Source organism: Ascaphus truei, chromosome 8 (genome assembly GCF_040206685.1).
Source record: "Ascaphus truei isolate aAscTru1 chromosome 8, aAscTru1.hap1, whole genome shotgun sequence".
NCBI lineage: Eukaryota > Metazoa > Chordata > Amphibia > Anura > Ascaphidae > Ascaphus > Ascaphus truei.
In genome coordinates this window covers 104725629-104738662 of record NC_134490.1, presented here as the reverse complement: position 1 = coordinate 104738662, position 13034 = coordinate 104725629, and the positions used below count along the sequence as shown (strand labels likewise).

General features: G+C 44.1%; 1 protein-coding gene across 4 annotated transcripts in view; it reads right to left on the bottom strand.

Moving 5' to 3' along the window:
• Positions 1–13034, bottom strand: part of HSH2D (hematopoietic SH2 domain containing) — a 154003-nt gene that overhangs the window by 57386 nt on the left and 83583 nt on the right. For all 4 annotated transcript variants that reach the window (XM_075612995.1, XM_075612993.1, XM_075612994.1 and 1 more), the window contains 2 exons: positions 8266–8355; positions 5292–5457 (listed from right to left, as the gene is read on the bottom strand). In XM_075612995.1, the coding sequence (XP_075469110.1) occupies positions 5292–5457; positions 8266–8355 (256 nt within the window). The remainder of the gene's footprint in view (positions 1–5291; positions 5458–8265; positions 8356–13034) is intronic.

Below are 13034 nucleotides of genomic sequence, written 5' to 3'. Positions count from 1 at the left end.
ATTAATTTGGTGGCTCTTCTCTGCACTCTCTCTAATTACATAATGTATTTTCTAAGGAATACACAGAGAATGTGTGGTGTGGATGCAATAGCACCCAGAGGTCAGTAGATGAAGATATGTTAAGGCCCTGAACCCAAGAAGAGGTGTGTACTCCCAGCTATATGTGAGTACGAGGCTTTGAAAAAAACAGAGAGTCTCTTACGGAGTGAGTTGGAGGAGGTGACAGCCAGTCTGGAAAGGGCAAACATTGGGGCGGCCGCCATGGATGGAAAGCAGAACAAGTCGGATGGACTCATTGCTAACCTGAAACAGAAATATGGGGAGGCTCTGCAAGAGATTCGTAATTGCCATAGAGAGTTGGAAGTCTCTCAGAAAGAGGCTCACGCTCGAAGCACAGAGCTGGAACATTCACCAAAAGGGCCATGGTCTAAACACAGAGCTGTGTACATTGAAGGAAGCATATGAGAATGCCCTGAGTGATTTAGAGACTGTAAAGAGAGAGAATGTAAGTCTGAAAGAAGAAAATTCAGATTTGTCTGACCAGGCTAGTGAAAGAAAGGAGAAGCTTGACGAAGTAGAAAAAGTGACAGAAGAATTGCCCCAGGAAAATTTAGAAGTACAGGCAGCACTAAAGAATGCAGAGAGAATGCTGGAAAGAAAATGCCTCTCCCTGGAGCGGCATACACAAGCAGAGGCCAAGGAAATAGAGTGAATGCTGCAGAAAGAAAGTTTCCAGGACTCTCACAAAGTACAGGTGGTACAGCAGCGTCTGAGTACACAGTATGTTCCCACAGAACAGCATAAGCAGCTGAAGGTTATGCTGAGCGTCACAAGAACATCGCTAGAGGCGGAGCTTAGAAGCCAGGTGACTGTATGAGAGGGAGCACGAGAAGGACCAAAAACTAGAGCAAGAGATGGAGATCCTGAGAGGAGATTTGCAGGATGCAATCAAGAAACAGAGGTCTCTTACTGAGGAACTGGACCTGCTCCAAAGGGAGAAAAATGTTTTGACACTTCCGAAAAATTACAGAGCATTTGTCCAAGGAACGCTGGCGAGAGAAAGCTATTTGCGTAAACGCTCTGTGACTGTCGCCATACAGTCCGCCTACAGAAGGAGGAAAGCTCGCCTGCAGTTCCGCCAGAGTAAAGCAGCTCGGGTTGTTCCGCCATTCTGTTAGATGAGTGTAAGGAATCGGGGAACACGTCCTTTGCGACGTGTTCCCTCCTTACCTAGTGCTGCTGCTGCCTCTGCTCCACTCTCCGCTCATGCGCGCAACCCTGCTCTGATTACAGAGTGCACGCGCACCCACAGCTCTTCAGCCCCTGCCATGGAGCTTGGTTCCGCCCCCCGGATGTGCAGACGATGCAACGATCCCCAGCTGCGTGTCAAGCATCATTAGTGCCTCTTGTGTCCTGCAGCCTATCCCAGCTTGCGCTTGGGGCCGCGCCTCCACTCCACCCCCTGTCCCATTGGTTCTCTCTGCCTACATATACCCTGTTCCTGCTCTCAGTCATAATTCGGTGTAGCTTCGCTGCTTCTTACAGTTGTGCCTTGCCTTGTTCCAGTCTTGTCTTTCAGATTAACCTCTTGTGTACCGACCCGGCTTGTAAGTGAAATCCTCTGGATATTGACCTCGTCTTACCCTCGACTACGGCGACTTCTCCAACCCCTGATCACGGTTAACGCACCTGGACTATTCTACTATCTATAATCCCAGACCATGGCTAACGGACTTCTACGATTCTACTTTCTCCAATCCCAAGACCTGCAAATATAACGATTAACCATCTCTCTCCAACCCAGACCCAGCAACACTAGACAATCCGCGTTCCAGGCACGTTTCCGCTGCTTTGTACCTTCCCACCTCAGAACCGGGGTCTTGCCTTGTTTGTGGGTAGCGCGAGCATTACAATGAGGCAGCAAAGAAAGAAGTTTCAATATTTGAAGGAATGCGTGATTCTACTACAGTTAAAGGTTAGGAAGTATCAGCAACAAAGACGCTACTGGGACGTGGGAAAAGCTGCTAGAGTGGTTCAGTCTGGCTATCAATCCTACCTCCTAACCAAGCAAGCTGTGCGTTCCTATAAGCGTATCTGTAATGCCATTGCAGTATTACAATTTGCTATAAAGATGAAGTTGGAGAAAGAGATTCCAATGCTAAAGGAGATACGTTGGTCACAAAAGGAGACCATGGAAAGTGAACTCAGTGCCCTCACTGATGACAACGACGAAGGAGAAATAATTGATTTTGATAGTGCTGCTCTTATTCCAGAAGCAGATAGGCACACTCCTAAGAATCCTGAGAATGAACTCCCTGATCGGGGATTGCAAAAAATCCAGATCCTCTATTTAATTTGCTGTGTTCAGATGATTATCAAATTAGTGAAGACACCCAGGCCACCACAGAAGATGTTTTAGCCAAGTGGGTGGCAGTTCCTGAAAACATAAAATGGATGGAAAATCCTGATAATGTTATTAATATTAACTGCATTTATACAGAAGCAATTAGGTCTCCAAAACCCAAAGGCCTGGTAATTGAATCAAAAGGGAAATCAAAAATTTCTGATGAGTAGAAATTTTCCTGAGTGGAGGCATTTCAATAAGAAGAGCCTAGGTGGCTCAAAGATTGGAAAGCAGAGGCGACAAAGGGCAACGCTGCGCTTCAATAGTTCAAGATCTCACCACTCTGACATATAAAGGGTAATGGTTTTTAGGGATTAATACTGTACTGCGATACAGTGCCAGTCACAGTCACACACACAGACGCATTCAGGAGGAGATATCTAGAAGCAGATATCGAAGAGACAGAAACGTGATTCTGGAGGGACAGGGAGTCTGGAATGGACAGATATATTTGTATCGTTACCATAAAGATTGTAATTGAAATCAAATGAGTAGATTTTTTTTAGTAATGCAAAGGAATTGTGCGCGCTGTCCCTCCAAATGCTCTCCCTCGACTTTCAAGTCTCCCGTGGTCAGCGGGGCATACTCAACACATATAACACAAAAATAGGTGCACATGGAGAGAAACGAGAAAGACCGAAATTAGTACATAAATCTTTATAACAAAATAAAATACATATTATATCACAAATGAAAGTTAACAAAATGAAGGCCAAATGACACAATATTAAAATCAAGACCACATAGAACAAAAAAGCGCCCGCGAGACACACTGAGGAAAGGGTACTGACACCCACAATCTCACATCAGGAGTATTCCCTAGTTGGTAAATAGGAGAGTCTCCAAGACTGCAAAGTTGAAAAAACACAGACCGTAGGACTCAAAATCCTAATGGCATCCTCGTGGTGTCTCTAGGCTGCAGCACGAAAGTCCGTCGTCACGGACGTAACGTCGCTGTATATAACGTCACCTACGCGTTTCGTGTCAGATGACACTTCTTCAGGGGATGCAAACGGCAGCACTACACAAAGGGAGCCGTGTGCCGCAATGGACACTGACAAAGAAAGGGTAATGGTTTTTAGGGATTAATACTGTACTGCGATACGGTGCCAGTCACAGTCACACACACAGACGCATTCAGGAGGAGATATTGAAGAGACAAAAACAAGATGTTGGAGGGACAGGGAGTCTGGAATGGACAGATATATTTGTATCATTACCATAAAGATTGTAATTGAAATAAAATGAGTAGATTGTTTATAGTACTCATACAGGTGGAAGAGCAGAGTTCAATTGGGGTTAATGCCCTTTAGAGTACATTCATCCATAACATAGCTTGATAAATCTGGAGGTACTAAACAGTTGTATTATGTAGATTGGAAAGTGTGGAGCAAGAGTGGATGATTGACTGTGTCAAATGCCATGGAGAGATCAAGTACAATGAGTCCCTCTGGGAATTTGCTGTTTAAAAAGTAATTGGCTACTTTCTCTAGGACAGTCTCAGAGGACCCAATTATCTGATTGTAAATGATCAATATGACAGTTGCCTGAAAGGGATAATGCACTAAGCTGTATAAATGGCAGAATAATTGTACCACAGTAAATTAAAGTAATTGAAGCCATTATGAGAAAATTACTAACATGACATTAATGAAAGGGCAAAAAGTCAAAATAATCTGATAACAGACAATCCCTGAGCAGCTGCAGGCAAGCTAGAAAGGGCAGGACATTCCTCTCTGCAACTCCTGGAAGTTTGCCAAGAAAAAAAAATGCAACGTAGCTTTTCATAAATGGGAGCCACGTCCAAGCCGCGTTATATGCGGATCCACGTTGTAGCAGATCGCGCTACAACAGGGTTGAGCTGTAGTTACTTATCGAAGTTTACTGAATAGGTGCCAAAATATCAATTCATTTTCTTCTTATTTTCATGGGTTTCTGAGACTTTCCCCCACCCAAAAACATCACTGAGTATTAAATTAAATAAAAAAACATAATTTGTAGTGGATTACATTAGCTAAGAAATTATATATTGGCTTCTGAAAATACATGCAGGAGATTAGAAGCAAATGGAAACCTTGTGAAGGCATTTTAAACACAATACAATAGTTATGTTTATTTATTTGTATATACTGTAATTATATACACAAAATATGAATAGTGATAGCAGGGCCATATTTACTAAACAGTTCTGTCATAAGGTATCTTCCATCGCTCTGGAACCCCAGGAGTGGGACACAGCTTTGTATTAAACCCGTAGTCTCATGTAACAGGACATTTCCATGTATGATTACTATGCCATGATGGAATGTGACTCATGGATTACCAGTGCTACAGTAGTTACTGTAAATGAGGCCCAATGGCTGGGAGTTATCAAAGTGTGATCCACGATATCAAGGCAAAATGGGTGATATCTGCTATTAACTTTAATGAAAGGTATCATCAATTCAGCCGCTATAGCACAGATCACGATTTGATGACTCCTGGTTAATGTGTCTCATGTAATAGCACTGCTAAATAAATATTTATCAAGCATACATTATGTTTTCCATGCAGTACTCTATCAGTGGCCAGCTGCTCTTTTTAGCTGAAAGTTCTGCATACAATGGGTGCCAGACACAGAGTGGATCTTTCTTGTTGTTCCACACACTTGCAGAAATATATACAATAAGTACAGCAGACATGTCAAGGACCCAATTTTTTTAGATTTATGGATTCTAAAAGGAAAAATTGTATTTTAAATGAAACAAGTCTTCCCATTAGATTTCAATAAAGTCTGAGATGCTGGCCCATTAAGTCAGTAAACAGTCTCCAAATCAATGATACAGTCAATCAGTAATAACTTTACTTATACACAATGTAATACAGACACATTTTAGCTGAAATTTACCTGTCCACATGGTTCAGTTAAAATTTCATTGTATGGATGTACAGGATTTAATCTATGAAACATTACTAAATCTTCCAGTGTTTTATAGATTTTGGTGTCTCCTGTAAGAAGGTACTCTTGCTTGTTTAGTACATCAATCATGAAATGTCTGTAGCGATCAACAGCTCTACAATAAGTGAAAAAAAGAGCATTTTATTGATTTTAGTACAATCCTTGTCATCCCCTTTGAATATCCCTCTTAACAATTACCCTCTTTGACACACCATACTATTCTTCTATCTGAAATCTACAGTATTTAGTACATTTTACATTAAGTCATTCTAGTATAGTAATCAGATATGTCAAACCCAAGCACAAAAGCAGTTAAGAGTTTGGACAATAACATGACATTTCAATGAAAAAAATCCACTGATTTCTATTAGTGAGACACTGTTCAAATTTGAGAGTCATTTACCGTTTCTCATAAAAATTGTTGTTTGACGTGATTTGACAAATTGTGGGGCTGGGGATGGGAGAGAGCCTAGATCTGCTACAAACCCAAGATGCACTTCACCTCCCATATCTGCACTTCTCGTAATGCACTTTTTATTCCTAATGTGTCTATAAGCCTCCCAACATTCCACAGAGATTGAAAACTCTTTGGGGCCTATTCTAGCGTCGATAAAATTGCTGCTATCATGAACAATGTGGCATGTTCCCACCGAACGGTTTGTCATTTGTGTTACCACGGTATTCAGAAAGAATCTGAAACCATTTCCACAAGTCTCAAACTGTGAGGTAGGAAAATGCCAATATCGCTCGGGACAGCAGCAATGGTATCTCAGCCTCTCTCAAAGTTCTCCCCCGTACAATCTGGCCGCAGTCTGTAAGAACTGCATAAAGAGCATCACAGAGGGAGCTGCATCTCCCTGCACAGCTCTCACAGGCGATCGCAGTGTTTTTATTTAAATTTGAATAACAGTGTACTGGTGCAGGGGGTCTCCGGAGTAGAACCGCAATGATTTCAGCCCCGGAGACCCCTTGCTTCCCGAGATACAGGCCCTCATATGGGGTGCCGTTATCTCCTGTGCACGTGACGCAGGAGATTTAAACATTGCACGGGGATATCGGCACCCCACACCGGGGGCCTGTAACTCAGGAAGCAGGGGGTCCCCGGGCTGAAATCAATGCAGATCTGCTCAGGAAACCCCCTGCTTCTGTACATTAGTATTTAAATGTAAATAAAAACAGCTTCGGCTAGCCGCTATGGCAATGAATAGGTTAAACCTGAGTACCACCTTTGCTGGGGGCACAGGGGGTGGATGAAGGGGGTAGTTGCCAGAGGGTGGTTGGTTAGGCTGGCCGAGAAGGTTGCGGAAGGACTTAACCCCTTCACTACCCCGGCAGTGGTAACTGCTATGGTAATGAGGGGGTTAACCACTCCCACAACCCACCCGAGAGGCCTAACCACCCACCCTTGGGGCAACTACCCCTTCACCTAATCCCTCTAACCCCAAGAAACATTAAAATACTAAACCTTACTACCCACCTCCTCTACCCCCAACAACCCCCTCAACACATACAGAATAATAATGGTTGAAATGACTATTATCCAGATCTGGAAAATAGCTCATTTGCCCATTAAAAATAAAAGATTATGGAGCCAGCATAAAGTAAATAAAAGTTCTACTTACCCCTGCCAGGATGAAGGCCGTCCTCATCACAGTCCTCCACATCCATGTCCTCCATGGGCAGCAACAGTACAATCAAAATTAAAAACTAATGGCCTCTAACCCCTTAATTACCTTAGCAGTTAGTAATCGCTATAGTAATTAAGGGATTAATCCCCATCCCCCGCTACCCACCCGGGATGCCTAACCACCCTCCCCAGGACAACTACCTCCACCCTATACCAATTGATTGGCACAGTGGTACACCATGCCCATATAATATGTGCATGATTTGCCAATATGGCAGTCAATGGGCAACCTAAAAAAAAAATAAGCATCAAAAATACATAACAATTAATAAACAAAAGCACCAAAAATACACATAATGTAACAAATAATATAACAAATAAATAGTTGCAACATCATATTCTGTCACACCTTGCTATGAAGTTACAACTTTCGGCCGTCGGAACAAGACTAAGGCCGTGGATATAGTAGGCGCCCTCGACACAGTGCATAGCCCGTGAGCTACAGCGATGGGGAGACGTGGCAGAGGCGTAGCCATGATGTCCCGTGAACAGTTCGCCATCAGTGGCTGAACCACGCACGTGAGCCAGCCATCACGCGAGCTTATCAGAATTATTTGTCTTTTCCAAAATCGCGAGCACCGTCATACGCTCTATGGCCTGCCTCACAGAGGTACAGCCTTTAGGCCTCGGACATGGTAAAAAGAAGAGTGCTGAGCAGCGCTGACGCTCATGCTCTCCTGCTGAAGCAGGAGCTTTTTCGTGTCCCTGCATGAGCGTCAGCGAGCGCGCTTGTGTGCCGTGTGGGAGGCGTTCGGGAGGCGGGGCTGGAGGCAGAGCGGGTTGCGGGGCTAGCGCCCCACGTCACGGTGCCGACATCACGGACTGCCATTGGCTTTTGGCAGTCACGTTACCGGCCCTGCGCTTCCCTCAGCAGGAAAACTTAAATGTCTCTGTTGGCTGCAATTCCACATGCCTCCGCATGCCTGCGGAAGCGCCGTCTAAAGCCGTGCGGATAGGGATAATGTTTCCCCTCAGCGCGGCTCAGCACGGTTTTTTTGACCATGTCCGAGGCCTTAGTTTGTACCACATGCATCGTCGCGCGCTGTCCTGGGGAGTATAGATGCGGCCTAAACAAGGGGCCCCGGAGGTCGAGAGACCGGATGTTCACCGAGGGCCCCCCAGTGTAGGCCATAAAAATGACCAAAAAAAATAAAAAAAACTGCTGTCCCATTCATTTGAAACCAGCACATTAAAAGAGGAGCAAAAGACATATAATTCAAGTTGCATGCATCTTACCTGTAAGATAAGCTGTATCCAATGCGACTTTCACTAACTCTGATTAGAAAGCATCCAGCAGGCTTATCTTTTAATAAGTCTTCTGCATCCCTTTAATTTAGAATATATATATGTTTTGTTATTCTCAGTGTATAAGTATAAATATTCAGTTTAGCAAAATATAGTATATTAAAACATTTACTTTCTTTTTTTGTTTATGCAGTACAATCATTGTCACGGTAGACCTGGTCTTTTAACACCATTTATATTTAAGGGATCAATCACAAGGCAAAACAAAACAGTGAAATAAAATGAGGTTTATTTTGGATAAGACCGGGGAAACACACAAAGACACAAAATACAAAAATATACACACACTGTCTTGGGAATGAGATCTACCTATCCTAGGTGCAAGGCCCCACTTCAAATGGGTTTCCCCTGTCTGCTTCTCTGCTTCAGGATATTAGAGTGCTGAACACACAGCAGGTACTCTGCAAGATATCTCCAGCTGGTCACAGTCCACCCCCACAACCCTTTCCAGAGTGTCTCTTAGATGGTCCTCTCCACACGCCTTCCCAGATTGTCTCTCCCTCTGTTAGACTATAGCTCTGGCCAGCAGTGTTCCTTATATAACCCTTGGTGGCTTTACTTTAACATTGAGCAAGGGTAGCCAGCCAAGGAAAACAGTGCTTGGGGCTCAGACCTGGTAACTGTCTATTAACTAGTGCCCTCCTTTGTTCTGATCATATCTTTTCTATAGAACAGTTCAGCTAAAGGGATTACAGAAACATCCTCAATAGAAATGATAGGAACAGGCACATAACATCATTTACATTTGCAGGGCTGACATTTTGATTCCATCACCACACAATACCAAACTACTGTCTCTAGCTGGGGGGAATTGCTAACACAGGCATAAATACAGACATAAGGTAATTATGCAAAAGACAGGATATAGAATTAAACACAGCTAGCCCAAATCACACCATGAGAATACCGGCTTTCTAACTGGGGGAAGGATTGTCACAAGGAATAGAAGAATACATGCTTTGAAATACATTTACACATTTCCTGTTCTTCCCTAGATATTAAATACATTTGGCTGGATGAAATATTACTAGAACAGCCAAGTTACGCTTTATAGCTCTTTATTAGGTCCCCCAGCTACCCCTACTTTCACAATAATTTTCTTTGTTTCTTGCAGGTGTCAAATGTATGAAATGTATTTGAGTTTCAATATAGCAAAAAAGAAGACCTGGCACTCAACAAATACATTTTCAATCTATTCATTATTTGTCAGCTGGTGCTCCAATCCTATGCCTCTTTCACTAGGCATACATGCACATACAAGAAAAACAGTGGATCGGCACTCATATAAATAGAAACAAGTTTGGAAAAAACTTAAGAATTCTTTCTCTTTGCTTTGAGTGGTTGATGTATTTAATGCTGTTACCTTCTTACAGTATCCAAGAAAATAAATTCAATTAGTCTACTATATTCAATTACTGTTTCTTCAAACACCAAACAAACACCAATAATAAATAATATAATTCCCAGCACACAATAAAGTAAAAATGAATCATAACAGATAACCTGTAATGAATATGCAAATAGATATTTAATATGATAGAATATAATGGAATAGAACACAGAATGCAAAATGTGTGAGTAAACTACAGTAGAACTCAAAGTCATAAATAGCAAGGGACAAGGGTAAAAAATGGAGGAAGTCGATGGGGGAGGGAAAGGTAAGGGAGGGGGGAAAAACAAGGGGGGAGGGGGGATACAAACAAGCAAAGGAGGATAAATGAAAATTACAACGAGGGGGGCAACGTTTCGGGGATGAACACCTTCTTCTGGTCCATTCCCTATGGTCTAAAAAGACCGTAGGTACTTCTCTTTCCCTAAGTTTTAGCCTCCAAAAAGACCTCAAAAAAGCCTAATAAAGGGATAAGCCCCAACAGTGAAAAATACACAGCTGTCAGATGAGGAGTTTAAACTCAAACAAACATGTTTGTCAACCAGAGTCCAAAAGCATCAGACAACAGAAGTAAAGGGACAAAGCATATAAAGGCTTAATGAAACAAGCAAAGAAAGACACAGAAGCGCACCAAGGGCCAAGATTTATGTATTAAACCTAGAAAACAAATGAAAGTAGTAACTTACATGTAGGGTAAAATAATTCCAGTAGAGAAAAGTGCAGGGACATCTGACACAGGTTGATATTGGACACAGGGGTAGACACCGAGGCTCACGAATCAGTCCCACGCGCTGGGACCAACTGGCTCGGCAATACTCAGATGGTACTTCCGGGTTGCGTCCTCTCGCGATACCCGTAGGGAGTAGTCCACCGCAATCGCCGTGTCTCTACAGCTACAGCACTACTCCCATTCGGAGTTAGCCAGATGGAGGCGGCTCAGAGCTCCGTGGGAAGGCTGTCAGCTGGACAGCTGAGTGTCTGAATTTCTATCTTGCACTGATTAAACTCTGCAGAGTTTATTCAGTGCAAGATAGACATTCAGACACTAAGCTGAGAGAGACAGAGGGAGAGGGAGAGTGAGTGGGCGAGCGTGTAGAGAGGGAGTGAAAGGTGGAAGGGGGAGTTAGGTAAGGGAAGGGGGAGAGAGAGTGATGAGGAAGGAGAAAGAGGGTGGGAGAGAGAGGGGTGAAAGAGGGAGAGAGAGGAGAGGGGGAGAGAGAGATAGGGGAGGGGGAGTCAGAGTGGGGAAGAAGGGGGAAGTAGAGTGGGGAGGGAGGGGGGTGAGAGAGAGAGGGAGGCAAGTAAGAGAGAGGTGGGAGAAGGAGTGGGAGTGAGAGGAGGGTGAATGAAAAAAAGGGTGGAGGGGGAATAAGAAAGAGAAGCAGGGGTGGGGGAGGAAGGGAGAAAGGGTTGAGTGAGAGAGAAAGACAGGGGGAGGGAAAGTGAGCGGGAAGGGGAGAAAGGCAGGGAAGAGGAGGGGGAGTGAGGGGGAGGGAGAGAGAGAAGGGGGAGTGAGAAAGAGGGAGGGGAAGAGATAGGGAGGGGAGGGGGAGAGATGAGGAGTGTTAAAGAGAGAGATAGAGGGGTGAGATAAAGGGTAGATGGGGAGTGAAAGAGAGAGCAGGGATGAGGAGTGAAAGAGTGGGGAAGGGGGAGAGAGATGAGTAGGGGGAGTAAGAGAATGAGGGGAGGAAGTGTGAAAGAGGGGGAGGGGCAGGGGGAGGGAGTAAAGGGAGAAAGAGAGGGAGGGAGGCAGAGAATTAGAGAGAGGAGGGTGAGAGGGATTGAGAGAAGGAGGGATTAAGAGAGAGGGGTAGTGAGGGGGAGGGGCATAGAGAGAGGGAGTGAGAGAGAGTGTGGAGGGGGACTCAGAGAGAGACAGAAGGGGGAATGAGAGAGAGAGAGAGAGAGAGAGACATCTCTCCCCCATGTACACCTGGCTAAACATGACTCCATCATACCACAACACCTGTATGACCACGTGCACCTCAACCAGCAAGGGATGCGCTACTTTGCAAAGACCCTGAAAGATGTCACCTTGGAGAGAACAGCCAAATACCCACTGCAGGACAGGACACTGCATCAGGGACCTAGACTACACAGATCTCACAAGACACAGGGATACCCACATAGACAGCAGCATTGGGACAACCACACAGCATCACAGAAAAGCATCACAACAACAACCTCCAGAACCAGACTAACGGCTAGCAACGAACTAAAGGAAATCCGGGAACTGTTCACTACCATCTGCACCAGACTGATGTAAAAATGCATGATCCTACCACAATCACTACCACAAACAAGCATACACCACTACATGCAGAGAAAGAGAAGTACAGAAATGAGAAGAATGAACGTACCTACATTTATTATATCAACAAAGACTAGTGTAAAAAAAAAAACTTGCAAATTAGCTCACTGGAAGGCATAACACAAGATATATAACCTATACAAAATCCAAGATGGGATCTTTTAAAATTAGCAGCTGGAACATTCAGGGCCTGAATGCGTCAGCATTTGGTTCTAAACCACAAGATCCAGACTTCATAAACAAGTTGACGAGCATAGACATTTTTATTCTCCACGAAACATGGATCCAATCGGAGGAGATGTCTACCTATGGGTTATAGGCAGCTCCTAGTCCCAGCCCAAAAACACAAAGGTGTAAAACGAGGCCGTCATTCAGGAGGAATTATAATATGGTACAAAGAGGAGCTTAACAGCCAAATAAACCCAATGAAGAGAGGAGATACCCACTTATGGCTACAAATAAAAGGCTCCATGTTCACCCATCTATATGACACATACCTATTTGCAGCATACATCCCCCCCTCCGACTCCCCATACTACAATCCAGACATCTTCGAGACCCTGCAGACAGAGGCAATCCACTTTCAGACCCTGGGTAAAGTGCTGATATGTGGAGACCTGAACGCCAGAACAGGCAGAGAACAGGATTACATATCTTCAGATGGAAATAACTACATCTTTGGAAATGACACATGTCATAGCTCTGTGACACGTCAAAGAACCAGCTACGACAGTGCAACAAACAAAAATGGCAAAGAGCTCCTAAACCTGTGTCGCGGTCTGGGACTGTACATTATCAATGGACGGACAAGAGGAGACTCTTTGGGTAGATACACATATAGCTCTGTGCTGGGCAGCAGCGTAGTGGACTACGCAATAACCGACATAGACCCACAAGCCATCAGTGCTTTCATAGTTACACCAGCATCACCCCTATCAGACCACAATCAAACCCTGCTCTTTATTAAGAGACCAGACCAACCAAGCACAACACAAA